At 40.1% G+C, this 24,525-nt stretch overlaps 1 protein-coding gene across 1 annotated transcript; it reads right to left on the reverse strand.

Annotated features, from left to right (window-relative positions):
* Positions 1 to 194: 194 nt before the first annotated feature.
* Positions 195 to 24,177, reverse strand: MCM4 (minichromosome maintenance complex component 4). The gene is made up of 16 exons (XM_066379090.1): positions 23,883 to 24,177; positions 23,292 to 23,456; positions 22,852 to 23,015; positions 22,662 to 22,763; positions 22,352 to 22,444; positions 22,170 to 22,265; positions 21,266 to 21,404; positions 18,997 to 19,217; positions 15,205 to 15,325; positions 10,679 to 10,938; positions 9,652 to 10,017; positions 9,057 to 9,184; positions 7,686 to 7,893; positions 6,414 to 6,642; positions 6,126 to 6,259; positions 195 to 984 (listed from the first exon to the last, which is right to left on the reverse strand). The coding sequence occupies exons 1-16, from the start codon at positions 23,953 to 23,955 to the stop codon at positions 892 to 894; spliced, it is 2,592 nt and encodes an 863-aa protein (XP_066235187.1). The 5' UTR covers positions 23,956 to 24,177; the 3' UTR covers positions 195 to 891.
* Positions 24,178 to 24,525: the final 348 nt, after the last annotated feature.

The raw sequence follows: 24,525 nt of genomic DNA on the forward strand, positions 1-24,525 counted from the left end.
GTTGCTTTTCCTGTGTGCCCTGCCTCAGAATCAAACCTGGGACACCCACATGCTGGGCTGATGTTCTACCACTGAGCAAACCAGCCAGGGCCTAGTAGTATCTCCATATATGATTTCAGGTTATGATGGTTTTATAAGAATGACTGCTAGGAATGAATAACTTTTGAATATAATGAAATTCATTGTATTATAGTTTATTTGATGATTTATAAAGTACCACCAAGAATTTACATGAATGTAGTATTTACTAAATCTTTATTTATTTAAAAATAATGCCAGAAAAACAAGTATTTCTTAGTCTATCACTTATTTACAAAGATGGATATAGCAGAAGTTAACCTAGAACCTGATCCTTTCAACTATCCATTTTTGATCTTATAATAGCCATGCGAACAAGCTGCTAGAAGTAATTACACTGGAGACTTGTAACAAGGAGAAAGGCTCTCTCTAGTCTTTTATTATCACATCACTTAAAATGGTATGTGTCCTGGCTAAGTCTTATCTCATACTACAAAAACTTCGAGCCATTAGAACCTCCAGCACAAAAACCATGACCCAGACTGCTATCTTTAAAAGACTGACATTCTGCTGATTATAAATATAGATTAAAATTTCAATGCTGAAGAAATGGGACTTAAAGAAACAATCTTTACTGTATGTTTGTAAATTGCCATAGCATTTTTACTTAAAATGTAAAAAAACCCCAACAAAACACACATTTCACTATAAAAATTGAAGCCAGGTTAGAAAACTTTTATGAAGCCAAACATATAATGACTTTAAGAATCTATTTCCAGTAATGTCAGTAGTGATACCATATTTGTCCATATACCACACAGATATGCAAGCAAATTCAGAAAACCAGGACACACAGCACTGCTCATAGGAACTTCAGAGTAAGCGGACAGTTTTTCCAGTCACTGTCAAGAAGTCATCATCAGCCAAGGCACGTAATGCTTCTTCAAACATATCTTTGGTGATCGCCTTTGGGGAAGAGAGAAACAAATATTTTACGTATTAAGTACTCCCTTACCTGTTATGAAGATAAATTAATTTCAGTGTTAAAAAAAAACACCAGTCTCTCGGTTCCAGGTCAACACACTATCCACTGCGCCACCACAGGACAGGCCAGTCTCTTTCTTTTTTGGTGGTTATATACATGTCTTATGTTCTAACTCAGGAGTGGCAAACATTTCCTATAAAGGGCCACGTAATAAATACCAGAGGCTTGGCATCTGTCCTAACTACTCACTCAACTCTGCTTCCATCTACCAATGCAGCCACAGATAATCCGTAAGTAAAGGGGCATTATTAGAGCAGGCAAAGGGTTGATTTTGACTTCTGGAGTTCTTTTCACTCAACAACTCAACTCTACTTATCACAAAAGGGTACCTGAGTATTTCAACCCCCAAACAAATTTACATAATAAATATGATAGTTGTTAAATTAAGAACTGTGATTGGAACACTATTTATAATAGCAAAAAACTGCAAACATCCTAAAGGTCCAACAACTAGTTAAGTAAATAACGAAATATGCATGCAAAAGAATGTTATCATTATGATTGCTATGAAATCTACTTACCTTCACAGATAACATTAAGATCAACTTAATTTTTAATTAAAAACCAGCAAGTTACAAAGCAGCATAAACCTAATTATCTATGTTCATTTTTCAAAGAAAAAACCATGTGAATATACAGAGAAAAGTTACGAGTGATTATTCCTTGATGACAGGTTTATAGGTCATCTTAACTTTTCATTAAAATTTTAATTTTCCTATTAACATAGATTCAAGTGTCCCATTCAATACAACACCCTCACCTCCCAACAACATACCCATTACACCCACTTCGTCCCCATTCCCTTGACTTACTCTCCCCACTTCCCTCAGGGATTTGCTGTCCCGTTATCTGTATCTAGGTGTTATGTTTATATAATTTCACTAATCCCCTCATATTCTCTGGTCTCATCCCCTCATCCACCTTGTCCAACAGCTGTCCCTCTACTCCCTGTGAACGCACCTCTGCCTCTATTCCGTTTCTCAGTTCATTCTGTTCATTACATTCCACATAAGTGAGATCATATAATATTTTTCTTTCTTAGCCCTGGCCGGTTGGCTCAGTGGTAGAGCGTCGGCCTGGCGTGCAGGAGTCCCAGGTTCGATTCCCGGCCAGGGCACATAGGAGAGGAGCCCATCTGCTTCTCCATCCCTCCCCCTTTCCTTCCTCTCTGTCTCTCTCTTCCCCTCCTGCAGCTAGGGCTCCATTGAAGCAAAGTTGGCCTGGGCACTGGGGATGGCTCTATGGCCTCTGCCTCAGACACTAAAATGGCTCTGGTTGCAACAGAGCAACGCCCCAGATGGGCAGAGCATTGTCCCCTGGTGGGCATGCCAGGTGGATCCCGGTCGGGCGCATGCGGGAGTCTGAATGACTGCCTCCCTGATTCCAACTTCAGAAAATACCAAAAAAAAAAAAAAAAAAATTAATTTCTCTGCCTGGCTTATTTTACTTAGCATAATAATCTCCAGGCCAATCCATGCCATCATGAAAGATTTTTCTTTTTCATGGCAGTGTAGTATTCCACTGCGCACGCACATTTTTAATCCACTCATCCAATAAAGGACACTTGGGTTGTCTCCAGATCTTGACTATTGTAAACAATGCTGCAATAAATATGGGGGTATATATCTTCTTTCAAATCAGTGTTTTTGGATTCTTAGGATATATTTCTAAAAGTGGGATAGCTGGGTTAAAAGACAGTTCCAGGCCCTAGCCGCTTGGCTTAGTGGAGCATTGACCCGGTGTGTGGAGGTCAGGTGTTCAATTCCCAGACAAGGCGCACAGGAGAAGCACCCATCTACTTCTTTACCCTTCCCCCTCTCCTTTCTATCTCATTCTTCCCCTCTTGCAGCCAAGGCTCCATCGGAGGAAAGTTGGCTTGAGCACTGAGGATGGCTCCATGGCCTCCTCTTCAGGTACTAGAATGGCTCTGGTTGCAGCGGTGCAATACCCCAGGTGGGCAGAGCATCGTTCCCTAGTGGGCATGCTGAGTGGATCCTGGTCGGGCGTATGCAGGAGTCTCTCTGCCTCCCTGCTTCTCACTTCAGAAAAAAAAAAAAGGCAGTTCCATTTTTTATTTTTTTAAACACCAGTTTCCCACAGTTGGCTGCACAAGTCTGCATTCCCATCAGCAGTACAGGAGGGATCCCTTTTCTCCACACCCTTGCCAGCACTTGTTAAAGAGCGCAATTCTGACAGGTGTGGTGTTTCATTGCAGCTTTAATTTGCATTTCTCTGATGATTAGTGACATTGTACATTTTTTCATGCCTTTTGGCCATCTGTATGTCCTCTTTGGAGATGTATCTATTAAGTTCTTTTGTCCATTTTTTAATTGAATACTTTCCTGGTGTTAAGTTTTAGTTCTTTATAAACCTCTTACCAGAGGTACTGATGAGAATGTTCTCATTGTGTGGGTTGTCTTGGTTTTGGGTTTTTTTTTTTTTTGTATTTTTCTGAAGTTGGAAACGGGGAGGCAGTCAGACTCCCGCATGTGCCCAACCGGGATCCACCCAGCATGCCCACCAGGGGGCGATGCTCTGCCCATCTGGGGTGTTGCTCTGTTGCAACCAGAGCCATTCTAGCGCCTGAGGCAGAGGCCACAGAACCATCCTCAGCGCCCAGGCCAACTTTGCTCCAATGGAGCCCTGGCTACAGGAGGGAAAGAGAGAGACAGAGAGGAAAGGGGGGGTGTGGAGAAGCAGATGGGCACTTTTCCTGTGTGCCCTGGCTAGAAATCAAACCTGGGACTCCTGCACACCAGGCTGACGCTCTACTACTGAGCCAACCGGCCAGGGCAGTTGTCTTGTTTTGTTCATGGTTTTTTTTACTGTGCAAAAGCTTTTTGGTTTGATATAGCCCCATTTGTTTATTTAGTCCTTTATTTCACTCGCCTGTGGAGATAAATAGGCAAGAGATATAGAAGAATTTACTGCCTATGTTTTCTTCCAAGTTGTGACTTCAAGCCTTTTACCCATTTTAAGTTTATTTGGGAAATGGTGTAGGTTGGTGGTCTCATTTCATTTTTTTGCATGTACCTGTCCAATTTACCCAACACCATTTATTGAAGAGACTGTCTTTACTCCATTTTATGCTCTTACCTTCGTCAAATATTAATTGACCATAAAGGTGTGTGCTTATTTCTGAGTTCTGTTCCATTGATCTGTATGCTTGTTCTTATGCGAGTACTAAGCTATTTTGATTGCAATGGCCTTGTATGTACTATGACTTGATATCAGGAAGTGTAATACTTCTGACTTTATTCTTCATTTTCAAGACTGCTGAGGCTATTTGGGGTCTTTCTGGTTCCATACAAATTTTTGGGATATGTGTTCTATATCTTTGAAGTATACTATTGGTATTTCAATAAAAATTGCATTAAATCTATAGATTGCTTTGAGTAGTATAAACATTTTAATTTTTATACTCCCTATCCATGAACAGGGTATATGCTTCCACTTGTTTATATCTTCCTTGATGTCCTTTTTCAATGTCCTATAATTTTCTGAGTACAAAACTTTTACGTCCTTGGTTAATTTATTCCTAGGCACTTTATTCTTTTTGTTGCAATAGTGAGATTGTTTCCTTAATTTCTCTTTCTGACAGTTTATAGTGGTGTATAAAACTGCCACTGATTTCTGAATATTAATTTTATATCCTGCTACCTTGCCAAATTCATTTATCAGGTCTAGTAGTTTTTTGACTGAGACTTTAGGGTTTTCTAGGTACAGTATCATGTCATCAGCAAATAATGATAGTTTTATTTCTCCTTTTCCAATGTGGATGCCTTTTATTTCTTCTTGTAGTCTGATTGCTATGGGTAGGACTTCCACAAGTACATTAAATTAAGAGTGGAGAAAGGGGACACCCCTGTCTTGTTCCTAATCTTAAGGTGAATGCTTTTAATTTTTGCCCATTGAGTATGATGTTGGCTATAGATCTGTCATACATGGCCTTTATTGTGTTTAGTTATGTTCCCTATATCCCCACTTTGCTCAAGAGTCTTTATCATAAATAGGTGCTGGATGTTATCAAGTGCTCTTTATGCATCTAACTGATACCATCACTTGATTTTTATCCTTCATTTTGTTTATATGATTAATCACTTTTATTGATTTGCGAATATTGTACCAGCCTTGCCTTCCAGGAATAAATTCCACTTGATCACAATATATGATCTTTTTGATATACTGCTGGATCCTGTTTGCTAATATTTTGTTGAGAATTTTACAATCTGTTAATCAGGGATACTGGCCTATAGTTTTCTTTCTTTGTAGTGTCTTTACCTGATTTTCAAATGAGGATTATGCTCACCTCATAAAAGGAGCTTGGAAATCTTCCTTCCTCTTGAATTTTTTTTTTTTTAGAGAGAGAGGAACAGGAACATAGATCTGTCCCTGTATGCACCCTGACCAGGGATTGAACTGGCAACCTCTGCACTATGGGCCGATGCTCTAAGTAACAGAGCTATCTGGGCAGGGCTCCTCTTGAGTTTTTTGAAATAGCTTGAGAAGAAAAGGTGTTAGTTCTTCTTTGAATGTTAGATAAAATTTGCCTGTGAAGCCATATGTCCCAGGACTTTTGTTTGCTATGACGTTTTTGATGACTGTTTCAATTTCATTTGTTGTAATTGGTCTGTTTAGGCTTTCTGATTCTCCCAGATTGAGTTTTGGAAGATTGTATGTTTCTCGGAATCTATTCATTTCACCTCGGTTGTCCAATTTTTTTGGCATATAGATCTTACCTTTCTTACTTATCCATAGCAACATTTACTACTTAAATGATAAATGAAGGGAAAAAATACAAATATAACTTGAAAGCAGTATTAAGAGAAAGAAACTCGGCATTACCCCTATCAGGAGAATGCCTAAACCTTTCTCTTGCCCCTTCTTTCTGGCACGTTTCTCTTCCTCTCCTAAGCTCCCCTTCTTGGTCACTGTAACTTGTTTTCTAAAGCGCATTTATTCTATCTGTGACTTTCTAAATAAACTTTCCCTTTTATTTTGGAAAAAACAAACACAAATAAGAACCCCCTCTATTATATAGGATATACATATGAATACTTACTATGTCAGATTGTCCTCGAATATCTTCAAAAAGTTGCTGGTATTTTAGAGCTGGTGTATTACCTTTAGATAAAATAAGTTTTTTCAATGCTTCAGCTAACTCTTCTTTCCGTTTACGAGAGGTGGCACTCATTCCTGATTCAAAAGAAATTAATATTTCTATAAAGAAGTGAAATGTTTCAAATTTCCATAAAGGTTGGGGAACAGTGGGTGAAAGTCAAAATACAGCGGTATCAGTTATATATTAAATGATTTTCACGTGTTTTTATGTTTAAAGCAAATAACAAACCTGTAGTAAGAATAGATATGTCTACAATGCCGGTCCGGGGGTCGGTGGCAGACTGCTTTAGGGCCTCCCGATGCAGGCGCTTTGCCTCTTCAACATCAATAGCTTCAACTTTGTTTGAAAACCGCACTTTAGCATGGGCTTCTGCTAAGCGAATCAAAGACTCCAGCTGTCGCGGGTATGCAGAAACCATTCCTCGGCTACTACCAATCTTTCTCATATCTACATAAGCCTATTATAGATAGGGAGAAAAAACCCAAAACTCCTTATTAACAATAACCTTAGTTTCATGGTTAAACTGAATATTTAGGAGTCCCTAAATAAGCGAAACTCCTTCCAGGCTGCCATGTGAAGGTACTTGGGGGAATTAAGAATGAGTTGGAAGCTTTGTGCCTTAAAACCAAAGAAGGTGTAGCTTTGAAGAGTGGAGATTAGGAATGGGCAGTGAAGGCGTGTGAGGCTCAGTACTCAGAGGATATGGTGTGTTGGGTAAGGAGGGCAGGCTGCAATTAGAGCAGAGGACAATCAGTGTACCTGTCTGAAAAAATTCCTCAGGCACTGACTGATTTATACCCCTGCCAAGGATCTATTTAACAAGGCACACAAATAATTATTGAAATAATGTCATAAAGATAAATTGTAGTAAACATACATTCAGCCACAAGTTTGAGAAGCGAAGTATTAAACCTACATCTAGACATAATTTTATTTCTTTTTGAATAACTCCCAAGAATGATACAAATGGTAAATTACATATCATTTGCAATGTTCATTTGAGCATTTTTAGGTTTGTTAGTATGTAAAGTTCATCAAAATCCTCTATCACAATGCATGAATAACCTAATGTCATCATGCACTACTGCTCAAGTAAGAGGATTCCAAAATGTGAACATAAAATACTTTTATAATTCATGTTTTTTAGAAACAAGAAAATAGATAACCACAGAAACTGGATGACCTGTCCAGAGTTAAAAAGTAAGTAAGTAGTGTCACTTATACTTTAACTCCTATATTCTGATCTTAAATTCACTACACTTAGTAATTTAAATGTAAAAAGTGTGTACAACCTATAAAAATGAATCCTTCCTGCTTTTTTACATTTGGAAGTCATTTTGCAACAGCAGAGAAAAGAATAGTTATAGGAAATAGTATATTATTCTTAACAAAATGATTATTCTTTACAAAATGATTATTCTTTTAAGGGGACGACAGTCAAGTTTTTGGCTAGAGGCTCAGGGAGACAATTTCTGGGCTTTAAACATGGACACGTGTTACCTCAATGAGAGCTTGGCTAGCTTCCTGGCTCAGCCGAGGCATTACTGTGCTGTGAGCATAAGCAATGTAGTCCTTGAGCACCGCCATGTCCATGAACTCCTCCTCTGCCTGCTCCTCACTCTGGTAGTAAAGAGCGACAAGGTGGTGAGCCAGACGCCTATCGTAAGCTTCATCCTGAGGGTCCAGCATGAGGAAGATCAAATCAAACCTGAAAATATTGTAAAAACAATGTTTTCCTTGATGGAACACCAACATACCTACAAGCACAACTTCAAAATTACTCCTGGGCCACCTAGACATGTATAGTGAACATGTCTTTAGTTAGGGTTGCCGCTCAGGATTCTTCCCAAGCATCTTCTGTCTAGTTTGCCTGCAGAGACTTCACATCAATTCAGTTCACCCTGCTCTGTCCTCATCAAGTGACTGCTCTTCTGGTCCCTAGGTCTGCCCAGAAAACAGATGGTCAGCAAACAGCTGAGTCAAAGAATTAAGATTCTACTGAGGAAAATTTACTATTCTGAAGACGGGAAGATATGAATGAAAGTACAATCAACTGTTTTGGGAAAAAAGAACTATTTTGTTATAAAGTCAGTTAAAATCTAAAATAATTTTATGAAGTACATCATACATTTGGAGTAGTGGACTGCGCAAAAGTGTGGAGTATATGATTCTGCTTTAACAAATTTTTTTCAGAACCTTATCTATTATGTGAAGCTTTCTCTATAAAAGAGTGTAGTGGTTGATTCTCAACAGTGTTTTTAAAACTGAGGTAAGAGTAAAACTCAGTAGTGAGTGAGGGGCTTCTGAAATATGTCAATGGCCTCAAAACAAAAAACCAGAAAAGCAAATAAATGTTAAGATTCTACCCATAGCTTAGTAGAGAAACACAGGGTCCTTGCCATCAAAAACTCCAAATCCAATTTGAAAACTTTTGCATTGTGTTTGTGACATTAGCAGTTGGTGAATATTAGTACCCCCCCCACCCGCTGTTTTTTTTCTAAGTGAGAGGAGGGGAGATAAGAGAGACAGACTCCTGTATGTGCCCCGACTGGGATCCACCTGGCAACCCCCATCTGGGGTCAATGCTCCAATCAACCGAGCTGTCTTCAGTGCCCTGTGCTGACACTCCAACCAGTTGAGCCACTGGCTGCGAGACAGGAAGAGAGAGGGCCAAGAGGGAGCGGAAGAGAAGCACATGGTCACTTTTCATGTGTGCCTTGAGCAGGGATTGAACTGGGGTGTCTGTACGCTGGGCTGACATTCTATCCACTGAGCCAACCAGCCAGGGCATAGTATTTCCTTTTCTTAAGCTTACCCTGAAAATCCTACAAATAAGCAAAGAACACCTGTCATATAAAACTATTTTCATACCTTGATAATAATGTGTGAGGTAGCTGGATATTTTCAATGGTAGTTTTTTTAGGATTCCACTGAGATTCAATAGGATTTGCTGCTGCCAGAATAGAGGTACGTGCATTAAGCTGACAAATAATCCCAGCCTATCAGAGAAAACAGTGAGGTTATTTAGATGTCTCACCCTGATGATGGAAAGAACTGTGTGAGATATAGCTTTGCCTTGCACAGCCTCTGCCATGTCTCCAATGTCACCAATAGCCATGTCACCTTGTAAAAATCCTAAAAGATCATTTCAGAACTTGGGACAACACCCTGTCCTTGGATTCACATCAAGGACAGAATTTTAGATAACTGTACACACTGTAACTGTATTTTTCTCAGAAACGAAACAGGTTGCATGAGATTTAGGACAAAATCAAGTTCTACAAAAGTCACACATAAGTGGGTTAATGCAGCAAAAATATGAAGGAGGATCATACAAAATGCTCAAGAGATTTGCCAGCCCCCAAAATTTAGAACCAAAGTAACATTGCATAGTCCACAGATGCTTTCTTTCAAGTGTCCACACATTTTAACATGTCCATATTTATCAATGGAGAATGTGACGTACCTTTGCAATGGAAAGAGTTTGCTGTTCCATGACTTCATGCAACACTGATCTTGTACTTTCATTCATCTTGTCAAACTCATCAATACAGCAGATACCATTGTCACTGAGGACGAGGGCACCGGTCTGCAGGATAAGCTGCCTTGTCTCGGGGTCTTTCATTACGTATGCAGTGAGACCTACTGCACTAGAGCCCTTTCCAGATGTGTACTGGCCCCTGGGGACCAGGTTGTACACATATTGCAGCAGCTGGGACTTGCTTGTCCCAGGGTCACCACACAGCAGAATGTTAATCTCAGCACGAAATTTTCCCCTTCCTGTGTGACTGAAATCCTTTCTTGTTCCACCAAAGAGCTGAAGCAAGATTCCCTAAACAAAGAAACATGTCTAAATATTCATTTACTACAGAGTAACTGGTATAGCTTACTTTAAGTGTTAAAGGTACTTTTCTATTCTATGAATTACAATTAAGAAATTTAATAAAGGTATAAAAAATGTATGTGACATTGCTTTAAGTTATCACAAACCAATTTATACATAAGCACACACCATCATGTCAGAATGGTGGCCAGGTAAATTCTATTCTGACTCTTTGTGCCTTTTCTTTTTTTTTTTTTAATTTTTTTTATTTGTTAATTTTTAGAGAGGAGAGAGAGAGGGAGAGAGAGAAAGGGGGAGGAGCTGGAAGCATCAACTCCCATATGTGCCTTGACCAGGCAAGCCCGGGGTTTCGAACCAGCGACCTGAGCATTTCCAGGTCGATGCTTTATCCACTGCGCCACCACAGGTCAGGCTCTTTGTGCCTTTTCAATAACATGTAAGTTTAGTGTAGAAATAAAGACATGGACAATGAAGTTATGATTCTTCACCTATAACCAAGTCAAGTTTGAGTTCCTTGCTCTGCCAAAAAGGCAGCAGCTCTTATCTTTTATGGAGCGGGGTAGAGGTAGGGGTTTGAGGGAGGAATGTTTACACTATTTGATCCCAAAGAAATATAAATCCTAACCACAAATTAAAATTCCATCATTACCTTCTTTATATCTTCATGTTCATAAATGCTTGGTGCCAAGGCTGAAGCAAGTCTCTCATAAATGTCTGGTTTTCTAGAAAGTTCCTTAAGCAATTCCACACGCTTCTCTGAAAAAAGCTTCTGCTCTGCTTCTTCATCAAGGCCATGCAGACGTTTTGCATCAGTTTTTCGATAATGAATGACATCAATGTGGGTTTTATAGACAGACTTCACATTACTCACTCTTGGATTGACTCGAATAGGCACAGCTCGATAGATGCCTGAGGATATAACCATGAGACAGATGTTTACATTCCACTAATGAGCTCACTAAACCAGTGCAGTCAACAGGCAGCCCTGAGAGCTGAGAGCTGACACTGGAGATGAACTTCCAAGCGCATTGCCTTCATGTACCTCCTAGAGTGGAGGACTCAGGATTATACTGTCAAGCTATCAGCTAAGGGAGACAGATCAAGCTGGAAAGAACACAGAGTTTCTGAAAAAGGCAGACCTGAAGAGGTTTATCTGTGACCACTTGTCAGCTCTATGACCTTGGGCATCTATATGAGCATAACCAAACTACATATATCATCCTGAGGTTTACAGGAAATTACTTTGCTTCTAGAACAATGTTTGGCTTATGGCTATGTTCAAAAAATAGTATTCTGAAATAGTATTTTCATTTTCCTTAAATTGAGTGTATAGAATCTATTTAGTAATTATTTGACCAGAACATAATACTATGAAAATCCTGTACCAAAAATTTGGAAAGAAAATTTCAAAGGCTCAAGTCCTTTAAAAATCAATCACAAATTGTTTCACAGTCAATAAGATAATCTACTAAATCAAAGGTGAAGATATGATACAGAAAAAATGACCATATTTTGGTCATAATAGGAGGTATTTCTAGGTGAATGGTTGTGTCCCACCCTGCTTTCTAAAGAATACAACCTAAGAACATTAAAAGAAGTAGATGAGGCCCCGGTTGGGAAGCTGTTGGCTGGAGCATTGTCTAATAAGCCAAGGTTGCAGGTTAGATCCCAGTCAAAGCACATACAAGAATCAATCAATAAGCCTGACCAGACGGTGGTGCAGTGGATAGAGTGTTGACCTGGGACGCTGAGGACCCAGGTTCGAAACACTGAGTTCACCAGCTTGAGCGGAGCTCGGAGCTCATCAGCTTAAGTGTGGGATCATAGACATGACCCCATGGTCACTGGCTTGATCCCAATGGTTGCTGGCTTGAGCAAGGGGTCACTGGCCCAGCTAAAGCCACCCCCTTCCTTCAAAGCATGTATAAGAACTAATCAATGAACAACTAAAGCGCCATAACTAAGAGTTGATGCTTCTCATCTCTCCCTAGGAAGTTGATGCTTCTCATCTCTCCCTCTGTCTGTCCCTCTCTCTCTGTCTTGCTAGTCAATCAATGAACATATAAAAAATTGGAACAAATCAATCTGTCTCTCTATCCCTTACTCTTCTTTTAAAATCAATAAAAAAACTTAAAAACAAAATAGATGAACAATCAATACTTCAATCATACTAACTCATCCACTCTCCAAGAATAAAAATTTCCCATATTGATGTGTCTGATGTTTATCTTTTTAAAATATATATGTATTTTTTGCCTGACCTGTGGTGGCGCAGTGGATACAGCGTCAACCTGGAACACTGAGGTCGCCGGATCAAATCTCTGGGCTTGCCTGGTCAAGGCACATACAGGGAGCAACTACTTCCTGTTTCTCCCCCCTCTTTCCCCCTCTCTCCCCCCTCTCTCTAAAAAAAAATTAATAAAGAAAAATTAAAAAAATATACATGTATTTTTTATTTTTACTGATTGTTAGAGAGAGAGACAGACAAGGAGGGAAAGAAGGAGTGAGAAGCATCAACTCATAGTTGTGTCATTTTAGTTGTTTATTTATTGGTTTTTATACATGCCCTGGGGGGGCATGCTCAAGTCAGTGACTTTGCGCTTCAAGTCAGCAAGCTTGGGATCATGTTGATCCTGTGCTCAAGCCAGCAAACCAGCACTCAAGCCTAAGTAAGACCTTGGGGTGTTGAACTAGTGATCTCAGGGTTCTGGGTCAATGCTTTACCCATTGTACCACCACCAGTCAGGCTGATGTTTACATTTTGAAAATTCCTAACTAACACCCTTGAACTCCAGCTTTTCATGTTGCCTTTTTTTACAGGGACAGAGAGAGTCAGATAGAGGGATAGATAAGGGACTGACAGGAACGGAGAGAGATGAGAAGCATCAATTATCAGTTTTTCGTTGCGACACCTTAGTTGTTCATTGATTGCTTTCTCATATGTGCCATGACCGCGGGCCTTCAGCAGACTGAGTAACCCCTTGCTCAAGCCAGTGACCTTGGGTCCAAGCTGGTGAACTTTTTGCTCAAGCCAGACGAGCCGGCGCTCAAGCTGGCAACTTTGGGGTCTCAAACCTCGGTCCTTCTGCATCCTAGTCCGAAGTTCTATCCACTGCGCCACCGCCTTGTCAGGCTCATGTTGCTTTCTGAGGATAAAATATCTTTCCTTCACAGCTTTCACAACATGCTACCATAGGTCAATATAATTCTTTTTAAACCATAAAAATAGGTTTATACATAACAGTCTTAGAATCCACTATTCTTCACAATAAGACAGATTAGGGATGAATGACTACGTCTATTATGTTTAAAGCAGCTTAGTTATCTTTATTGATACTTATAATTATTCATCTTCACAGAACAGCACTGATACTTGTTTTACACATAAACAGCATTTTCCACAATCTCTTTCCCCCAAATACTTCCACATATATCATCACATTAATTCCAGTTTTCAATTTAAAATATTGGATTAAATACTTTATTAAGTATTTAATAAAAATACTTTACCCAATATTTAATATAAAAGTATATATTTAAAAAATACAAACTTGACTTTGGGGTGGTGCACACACAATACAACATACAATGTACCATAGAATCGTACACCTGAAATCTATACTTGTTAACCAATGTCACCTCAATAAATTCAATGAAATATTTTTATTAAGACCAAAAAAAAGAAAATGACAGGAATGTAATTTATATTATTTATGATGAGGGACTGAAAAAAAATTGAGTATACTTGAAAATAAATGACTGTTTAAATATTTTTCAGAAAGCTTTCAAAACTATGATGGTCATATTTGCTTGTAATTAAGGAAAACTGTTCAAGTATTAAAGACATATTTACTTTAAAGGGAAAATCCTTCCTTCATACTCTTTCCTGCTGTGGCAGGCAGACTTGGCCTCATGACTTTCATTCTTTGGTGCCACACTACTTTTAAAAAACTTTTCCATAATTTAAGAGAGAGAGAGACAGAGAGAGAGAGAGATAAAGATAGATAGATAGATAGATAGATAGATAGATAGATAGATAGAGAGAGGAAGGGAGAAAGAAGCATCAACTTGTTCCCCTTCGTTGTTCTGTAGTTGTGCACTCATTGGTTGCTTCTCATATGTGCCCTGACTGGGATCAAACCTGCGACCTGTGGTGCACCAGGTTGAGAGTTTATTTACTGAGCCACCTGGTGAGGGCCTACGTGTACCTTTAGAACTTAAGATTGCTAGTGACACTGTTGAGCTTCACAGTGGGAAAGATACAGAATGAGAAATCTGAACTCACTGAATGGAAGATATATTGCCTCAGGAGCCTTATCCTTTCCTTGGACACAATTTCTACACTGTTCTCAATAAAGAACTCCGCCTGCCATGAACACAAACAACTATCCTCCACCCCTAAGAAACCAAGTGCCCACACTGCTATGAAGCATCAAAAGAAACTGGCATACTCATGTGGTAGAAAGAGTATTCTCTTGGCAGTTAACAGAGCGTGAGCCCTACTGTCACAAATAGCTAGAATCTTAGCTACGCTGATCTAAACTTCTGAGTCTCAACTTCCTCATCTCTAAAAATATCATAGTCTAACTCTGAGCATATGAAAGCAGGGTGTTCTGACTCATTCTGTCTTATTTTTAAGACTTTATTCATTTAGAGGAGAGAGGTTTGCTTTGATTGTTCAGGGTTGCAAACCAGTGACCTTAACGTTTCAGGTCAACGCTTTATCCACTGCACCACCAAAGGTCAGGCCCATTCTTTCCTATAATAAATTTTAACCCTTAGCTGTGCACTTGGGAAATAGTAGAAAATTATTTAAAATTCCAGAGTCGATGGGTACTACTTCTTGGAGCTTCCTACTTGCTGCTCAAATCTTGCCAATACCATCCTTGTCTAAAGTGTTTTCTCAAGATACCAACACTATCAAGTCAAGATACACACATAGCTCTGGGAAACTGCAATAGCAGGAAGCAAGTGACTGCAAGGACAAAACATACTGAAATGTTGTCCTGTTAGGTTAAGTATGTGATTAAAAGAATACATGCCATCTTCTCAAGACCTGAATGGCAGGTGGAAGTCGGAGCAAGCCCCATGCCAATGAATTCATGACCAAGTCAAAGGGAAAGTGTCATTAAAAGCAAGACGGGCTTATCACATTAATAAGACCTATGTTATTACCTGTAACGTTCACTCTGTCCCCAGGTTGAACCTTGTCAACAAGATCATTATGAGCAAAAAGGATGACAGTGTGAGGAGTCTGCCCTGCAGGCATATCTTCAGGAGACTCTTGAAGTTTGATCTGAAAAAAAAAAAGCAGTGATAATGAAAACTAAGGAAAAGAAAGCATAACGGAGACAAAAACTTCAAGTGCTTGCACTACTTAGAACTATTTTTGATGCCTAGTATCATTCCTTTGTAAAACATTGTTCTTTGTTTTGTTTTTGTATTTTTCTGAAGTTGGAAACAGGGAGGCAGTCAGACAGACTCTCACATGCGTCTGACCGGGATCCACCCGGGATGCCCACCAGGGGGTGATGCTCTGCCCCTCCAGGGCGTCGCTCTGTCGCAACCAGAGCCATTCTAGCGCCCGAGGCAGAGGCCAAGGAGCCATCCCCAGCACCTGGGCCAACTTTGCTCCAATGGAGCCTTGGTTGCGGGAGGGGAAGAGAGAGACAGAGAGGAAGGAGAGGGGAAGGGGTGGAGAATCAGATGGGCGCTTCTCCTGTGTGTCCTGGCCGGGAATTGAACCCAGGACTCCTGAACGCCAGGCCGACGCTCTACCACTGAGCCAACCGGCCAGGGCCTAAAACATTGTTCTTTGTTTTAATCTCTCTATATTTTTTAATTTTAGTGAGAGAAGAGCGCGAGAGAGACAGGATCATCAAGCTGTTCCTGTATGTGCCTGTACTGGGGATCGACTGGGCAATCTCTATGCTTCAGAACAATGCTCTAACCAACTGACTGATTTAGCCAGGGCCAGACAGGTTTTTGTTATTAATTTTAATTTATTGTATTAACATGAATTCAAGTGTTCCATTCAATATAACACCCTCACCCCTCAATCACATGTCCCCATTACACTCACTTTGTGCCTATCCCCTTAACTCATTCCCCTCACTTCCCTCAGGGATTTGCTGTCCTGTTACCTGTATCAGTGTTATGTGTAATCTCACTAATCCTTCACCTTCTCTCATCCTAACTCTTCATCCCCTTTCCCTTGGCTCTTCGTGACCCCACCACTGCCTCTATTTCATTCCTCAATTCAGTTTGTTACTAAGATTCTACATACAAGCGAGATCATATGATATTTGTTTTTCTCTGCCTGGCTTATTTCACTTAGCATAATAGTCTCCAGGTCTATCCATGCCACAGCAAAAAGTAAGATTACCTTCCTTTTCATGGCCACATAGTATTCCATTGAGTATATGTGGCCAGATAGTTGTTTTTAAAAAAGTTTTTAATGTGATGTGACCACATTTTTTGTGAGGATGTTATTTATTTAAATATTTCCCTAATTGGAGAAGGAGGCAGCAATTCAGATACTGGTTTTTTGGTTTTTTTTTTGCCATTTTAAGGTTCTAATGTGTACCTCTTTGCATAAATATTTGTTTACATTTTCTACTTTTTTTGAAGTTACTTCTTTGTAGTACATTTCCTCAGTAGAAAGCAAATAATTCTCAGGTTCGAGGATAAGCACTTATGTGCATCTCTACTGGTCACTGCATGCACCTCACAAATACTTGCCTTTATCTAATTATATACACTCATTTAACAGCCTCTGTAGAGGACCATTCTAGATGTTGAAGACTCCAGTGTCTTCCCTCAGAATGGAGAAGGCGATAGACAATACACAAACACACAAGTGAGCATGTAAGAGATATGAAGCAAAAAATGCAACAGGCAGAAGAAAAAGAGTAAGGAGCACAGGCAGTGAGGCTACAGATGTTTTCATAAAGCAAGTTTAAGGAAGGCCATTCTCAAATCAGGTGACCTCTGGGTAGAATTCTAAGGATGTCAGGGAGGGTGTATGTGTTCTCAATGAAAGAACTGAGTGCAAAGGTCCAGCAGCAGGTTTGAGACTGGATGATAATCTAGGAATAAAGAAATAGTTGAGATAATGTCATTAGCAAGGTCTGTGGGTGCAAAGGTGTATCGTGGGTGATAACAGGCCATGTAGTCTTGAAGATTACTTATTTTTTTATAGATTTTATTTATTCATTTTTTAAAAGAGAGGCAGGGGAGAAGGAGCAGGAAGCATCAACTCTCATATGTGCCTTGACCAGGCAAGCCCAGGGTTTTAAACCAGCGACCTCAGTGTTCTAGGTCAACACTTTATGCACTGCGTCACCACAGGTCGGGCTAAAGACTACTTTAAGACATTAGGTTTTATTCTAAGTTTGGAAGTCTTTGAAGCATTCTAAAACTACATTACAAAGCTCTTTAGGAACATGGGTTCCACCTTTTATATCTCCAGCTCTTCGCACCATGCTGGCATGAGTTGAGATCATTTACTCCAATAATTTGTACCAATATTAGATAAAAATTCACATCTTAATTTAATTTTCAATTATTTGTTTTGACTCCCAATAAGGGAAATTAATTACCTTTTATAGTATTTTGAACACATTCTACTTAGAATCAATGCAACAAAAATAAAACTTAAGTCCTTGTCTTTGTGCATACTTTTACACCATTAAAATCACAGTTAACATATAATTTTTTTGCCTTTCTCTGCTTATTTCTGTCATTTCAATAACTTCATCTTTGCCTGGCCAGTTAGCTCAGTTGGTTAGACTTCTAGAGCACTGTCTCAATACGGCAAAGTTGTGGGTTCAATCCTTGGTCAGGGCACATACAAGAATCAACCAATGAATGCATAAATAAGTGGAACACAAATTTATGTTTCTCTCTCTCTGTCTCTCTCTAAAAGATATATATATATGTCAATAAGTAATAAAATTTTAAAAATCCTCATTAAAGAGTAAAAAGTTACTTTCCAACATAATCTGTGAGAAAAACTAGAAAAAATTTTCAACCCATTCTTTACCAGTGGAAGTTTGCAAAAGGGCATTATTTAACCAAATAATTTTTACTAATCTTGTTTTATATAATCTTATCTGAAGTACTAAATTGTTTTATAATTTTAATTATCTCCCATAGAAACATCTCGTTAAATTAATAAATCAAAGAGGCTAATCTCTTTGAATGCCAATAAATTTAAGATGTGCCCGGTTAAGAGCATTGTCTGGAAGCACAGAGGTTCCTGGTTCAGTCCCCCACCAGGGCTCACACAGAAACAGATTGATGTTCCTGTTTCTCTCTCCCTGCCTCTCACTAAAATCAATTAAAAAAATTAAACTTAAGATGTATATAGTAAATTTTAGGCCATGAAAATGTTAAGGATATAAGGTGCTCACTGGCAATAAAACAAGGACTGACATCCCAAAGTTGAATCTTTAAGTGTGCTCCAAGTATTCAGTCTGTAAAACCTACACTGTCAGAGAAGGAATGTAGTAGCTGAATACCATTTAGAAAGCAAGGTTTTCATGAGTGGAAAACTTTTATTTGGCCTTTTCTTTTCTTTTCTTTTTTACAGAGATAGAGAATCAGAGAAAGGGATAGATAGGGACAGACAGAGAAAGGGATAGATAGGGACAGACAGGAGAGAGATGGGAAGCATCAATTCTTTGTTGTGGCTCCTTTGTTGCTCATTGATTGCTTTCTCCTATGTGTCTTGATTGGGAGGCTACAGCAGACCGAGTGACCCCTTGCTCAAACCAGATAGCCCGTGCTCAAGCTGGGAACCTCGGGGTCTCGAAGCTGGGTCCTCTGCGTCCCAGTCCAACGCCCTATCCACTGCGCCACTGCCTGGTCAGGCTTATTTGGCTTTTTGAGGACCCAGATTGAGACAGAGCAAAGACAAACATGCCAAAAGAGAGGGGACCTAGTGCACCCAGGAAGCCCACATACCATCTGCTTGTCAGAGAACACAGAGCGGTTGTGGATCAGCGCCATGCTGTGGGTGGTGTGGCAGTGCTCGCACACACAGGGCTCGGCAATGCGACCACGGTCCATCTCCACCTGGACTGTGTGGGCGCACACCTGGCACTGGAAGAAGGCCTCCTGCATCTCTGGAATCAGCTGGGATGTCCTGATTACCATGCCACTGATGGCAATGAGTTGGTCGATGTCTGCAAAGAGGAAAGAGAAGTCAGCTTGTCCATTAGCCACTGCCCTCGGCTCAGTCAGATGTGTTATCTCCCTGAACTAGGTTCCTGCCAAGGCAGGTCTGGATCTGCTGTCAAGCCTTTAAGAACCATACCTGGAGGCGCAGAGGTACCTGGTAATGGCTGGGGTTACATGTAGGTACAAACATCTCATTAGGTATCTTCAGGTCTGGTCTAGTCTGCCTTCCTCTCAACCCCAGTAAACCTCTGGTCTTTTCTTCCTCACGTACCCTGTCCAATAGGCATCCCACTACCTTTTTTCTCAGCTGTTTTCTGCCTCACTCCACTTTCTAGTTTCAGATTAGAAACTATAATTTTGCCTATTCACTCACTGTGCCATACGCAAATCCAGCTGCCTCACTGATGTGAAAATCAAGGTCTCTAGAGCCACATGGCCTAGACTGGCATCTGTGTGACCTTGAGGACACCCTTTACTTTCTCTGTGCCTCATTTATGGAATTGGTCTAACGATAGTATATATATACCTCACGGAATTGTTGAGGATTAAAAGTCAGCACACATAATACAAGCCTAACAGAGAATAAGAACTATATAATCTAGCCAATCTTCACTATATTAGAAAGGCCCCTCTATATGCTACTTTGCAAAAGCTCCTCTACAATTTGGACCTTTTCCTCAACCAATTCCCAATGCTGGTTTTAAACGAGTTACACTATTTGTAGTCAACAAAACATGCCCTAGAATTAACTACTACCGGCCTTATATATTGTTCTATCCCTTAAGCACTTACTGCTGATTCACAAGGCCTTTCCTTTGATCCTGTCCTTTTTCTACCCACTTATAAATCTTCTTGGCTTCTCCTCTCACTAATCCGTCTTTTACTTTAAAATGCAACTTTTGAAATAAGTTACAAAAGTAAATGTAAAAGGTATATATGTTTTAAATCAGTTGAGTATGGAGCAATTTGTAATCTCTAATCTTAATGTGGAATTCTTTGTGTAACAATGCTCTGACTCTGAACACTTAAACGCAGTGTGTTCTACCTCCTCCAATGTCTCCACCAGAAATCCCAATCACAGAGATGATGTCAAGAGCCAATTACATAAAATAAAAACCAAATTAGTTCTTTAGTCTTCAGTAGTCCAACACTTAATGTTTATTGACCATCTTAATTTCTTTATTGAAGTTTGTCTTTTACACCTTTTTACCTAAAGCAGTGTTCATTAATTCTCAATAGCTTTGATATCTCAGTCATTATATATGCCAAATATGAGTGTCCTATGGAAATTGTCTAGCTTAGGACCCTGCTGCCCCATACTTGAGCTACTGTTAGTCCCTAACTGAACCTCAACAGACTTTGCACACTAGACCCACCATGAACTTCTCAAGTGTGGCAAATCCTTCTCTTCAATGGCTCCCTATTGACTTTGGAGTAAAATTCTCAATTACTTCAAAACTCTTTAAGACTTAAGCTTTTAAGTCTCCAAAGAAACACTGCCACCCAAACACCCTGCTTCAGCTGTCACTTATTGTGTACACATAGCTTGGTTTTGCTCCCTTGTTTCTGGCTATAGTATATTTAATAGTATTTTTATATGAAATCCTTCATGTCTGCTTTCCAAATCCTTAATATAACAGAATTACTATCCCACCTTAAATTCTTCCCACTTGGCCATTGCTCTCCTTCTCTCCCTGGGTTGAGACATCTACATGGTTCTTCAGTTTTTCTACCTCTTATTTGATTTACTTTCCCAACTAGATTTATTTCTTAAGCTCTAAAGCAGGGATATTTGTTCTTGTGTTCTACACTGACTCTGAGAAATTATATTCGGATAAGTTCACTTAAAGATAAGACTAGTTACCAAATCATTCATATAATTTCAGTTAAGTTAAAAAAAGGTATGGTGGGTTCATAATAGTATAGGGTAACTGAATCTGCTATTATTTTGTCAATTTGTAACCTGTCACCACCAATTTTTTTCAAGTTCCTTGACAAAATAATATTTTATTTATTTTCATGTAAGATTATTTTCCTGCTATTAAAATATTACCTTCTGGATTCAGATTTCTCATGTTCTTAGTCTTCAGTGCATTGAATGGTCTTACTTGAATCTGATGTTCTAAGATTGAGTCAGGGTAACGGTCAAAAAAGATCTCATTGACAGCCATATCAAAAGTTGGGATAACCTCCTGTAAAAAAAGGAGTGAGGATGTCAAGTTGTGTTTGTATTCCCATCTTAGGGTTAAATATTGTATATAAATAAAGCATTTTATATGATCAAAGTGTAAAAGCAAAAACACATAGCAAAACCCAAAAGCATTACCTTACATGATCACACATATACCATTTATAAATCTTGGACACACACAAATATCTTATGTCTGTATGCTTCCACTGGGTTTAATGTGATAATATAGGAAAATTCCTTCAGTATGTACTGGCATATTTTAGGCTTTTAATTAGTAACAAACAAATTTTAAGCACATACTTTCATGTCTTTTTCTCCACAGTGAAATAATACCAGTCAGTTAAATCATAACTTTTTTATTTGAATTTGTTATCCCTTGTTCCTTATTCTGCAGATGAGGAAACAGACTTAGAGGGGAGAAGGAGAGACTAAGCAACCTGACCCAGGTTACATAGTTATTAAGCAGAAAAGCCAAGATTTAAAACCTAGTCTGCTTGCCTCCAAAGCCTATAATTAAAATCAATATAGCTGACACATGGTCAATTGAACTATAATGTATCATTGAAAGTAATACACATCCCAATTTCAGAAATGTTAATAGTGTGAACAAGTGCTTATATTAAAGAAGATTAAACATGGCTTCCCTAAGTTCTCTTGCATTGGCAGCATCTTTCCTCTTTTATTACCATGGAAATTCTGCTATTTGGAAACTACAGATATTCTAGATGCTTACTGTAATTCAACAAAGTCAAAAACAAATTCTTACCTGTGGGTAGCAGATGAGCTGCCTGTATAGATTTATGTCAAATGATTTTATGTGTTCACAGTTTACATTTAAAAATGGCTCCCCAGTAATATTAATCTATAAGAGCAAATGAACAAGTTATAGTCTAGTTAATCTATATTCAAACTATTAATTTAAATTTGTAAGTAAGAATATATAATCACCTCCCCAAGTCGTTCCATGTACAGAGGTTCAGTAATATCTATACCAACGTTTTCTTCTTTTGCCAGAGGGTCAATAAAACGCTGAAGAAATCTCTTGACATAGAGAGAAAAATATCAAGTTTAATGCATTTAGGAATAAACAAGCATTCCAAATACAAAGTTATGAGTATGTCCTTATTAAAACCAGAACATCAACAATTCTAAGCCACCTAAAACTATTCCTAAGTATTATGGCTACTTAGATATAGGTTATAAACACTTCCTCCCAGCATTTTCAGCCCTTAATACGATTGGAACACATATAGCTCACCTGAAAACTTTCTTTGCATGTTGCTACATTTACATCTGTTCCCCAAATCACAAGTTTTTGGCCTAGGGAGGGCTCACTCGCCACTGTATCTTCTGCTGCTGGCTACACAGAAAAGTATAACAGAACCAAGTTAACGAACCATTTTATGTTCTCAAAATAAAGCTATCCGACAACTTTACTATGTACTCACCCCATCTGACTGCAAATCCACCTGCAGGCCCTTCCTTGCAGACCCCAGGTCAGGCCTCTGCCTCAGAGGTGTGCCCCTAACACCACTCCTTGGGGTTCCCTCTACTCGAGAGCTGGGAGTACCATATGTCAGCGGTGAACTAACATCAAAGTCAAGAGGAATACCTATAAAAAACAGAATTTGAAAGTTTACAATGAAATTCTGGTAGCATATCAAAGCAGAAAATATAGCATTTATCTCTCAATCTGTCATCTGAATGCAATAGCAAACTGAATGTTTATCACCTCTGCTGGTTAAGTTTCTGAGGACTACTAAATGTTAAAAAAAAACCCATTAAGTTTCTTTCTCTGCTCACTAAGCCCTAACATGTAATGTATCTGTATTCTTAAACGAACATCATCAGTATATTAATCACGGTATAACTTAGTTCAAAAACACACTTGAAGAATGTATCTGAGGAGGGCTGGAAAATAATGTGTCCTGTGCAGCAGGGCTCTGCAGGTCGGCTCCAGGTGAGGTGGGCAATGGCTGTAGCTCCCCTGTGGAGGTAGAATCCTCGCCCCTACGTCTCTGAGATGGCGATGACCTGGCATCCTCACTTCGAGCTATGTATGATATACAAAAAAGAAAAGACGGCCATCAATTCTCATGGTTGGTTTTCCTGGATTTGTCTTTCTCTTTGAACAGTTTGATTCATTACTGAACAACAAACTAAACAGAAACATGAGTACAGATATGTTTAATAAATCAACACTGGAATATGTATGGGAAGGGTGGATACGGGCGTCCGGCGCTGTCTCACAAAGTCTCTGCACGCTAGAACCAGCGGGACGGGAGCAAACTCTCGCGGTCCGCACGGCTTGCTCCTCCCGGGACCTGGAGCCAGCGCTCCGGGGCCTCGTGCAAAGGAGGTTAAAAAGCCAGGTGGCGGGAAAAAGCCAGAAGGCGGAGACGCAGGAGCGGGGGGTTGGGACGGCACCGCGGGGCAGTGGAGGGTGCACAGCGGAACGAACTCGCGGGAGAGGACTTACGTGTCTGCGCGGGCGTGGCCCTACCGCGGCGGCTGCTCCGGCGGCTTGGGGTCGACGCTGGGGACGACGACATGGTGCTCGGGGTACCTGAGTGACAAACAGAATAGGACGGCGCCGCACCCGCCTCCTGCAATCCGCCCTACAGACACGCTCGCCGTGCTCTCCCCGCGGCGCGCGGTTCCGGAGAAAGGCTGCTGCTTCGGACGCACCGTAAGGCCCGGTTCCGCTTGGTAGACTGCACACCTAGAACACAAGACCCCGGCGCAGACTTTCCCGCCGGCACCCCCGGCGTCACTGCCTTCGCTGGCGCCCCACCAATCACAGCGGCCCCGTTGCAGGGCTCCGCCTTCGGGCGGCACCACTGCCCGTTGGCAGGGGGGACGAAACGACCTCTCTCCGCGCCGCGCGGAAGGCCTGCTGAGACCTCGCTCGGGGCACCTCTCCACCCTGATGGTCTGATCCAGTGCCGGACCGCCGTTTCGCGGGAAATCTGGGCAATTTAACCAGACGTAGTTCACTGCGGAGTTGATCTATATTGTTAGGGGTGGCCAAGGAAAATGTCCCTCTTTATCCATTTAAGCATTTATATTTCTAAAGATATTCCAAATGTATTTTCACTCTTTATCAAGGGAAAAAGTGTAGA

The sequence above is a fragment of the Saccopteryx leptura genome, chromosome 3 (assembly GCF_036850995.1).
Source record: "Saccopteryx leptura isolate mSacLep1 chromosome 3, mSacLep1_pri_phased_curated, whole genome shotgun sequence".
Classification (NCBI taxonomy): Eukaryota; Metazoa; Chordata; class Mammalia; order Chiroptera; family Emballonuridae; genus Saccopteryx; species Saccopteryx leptura.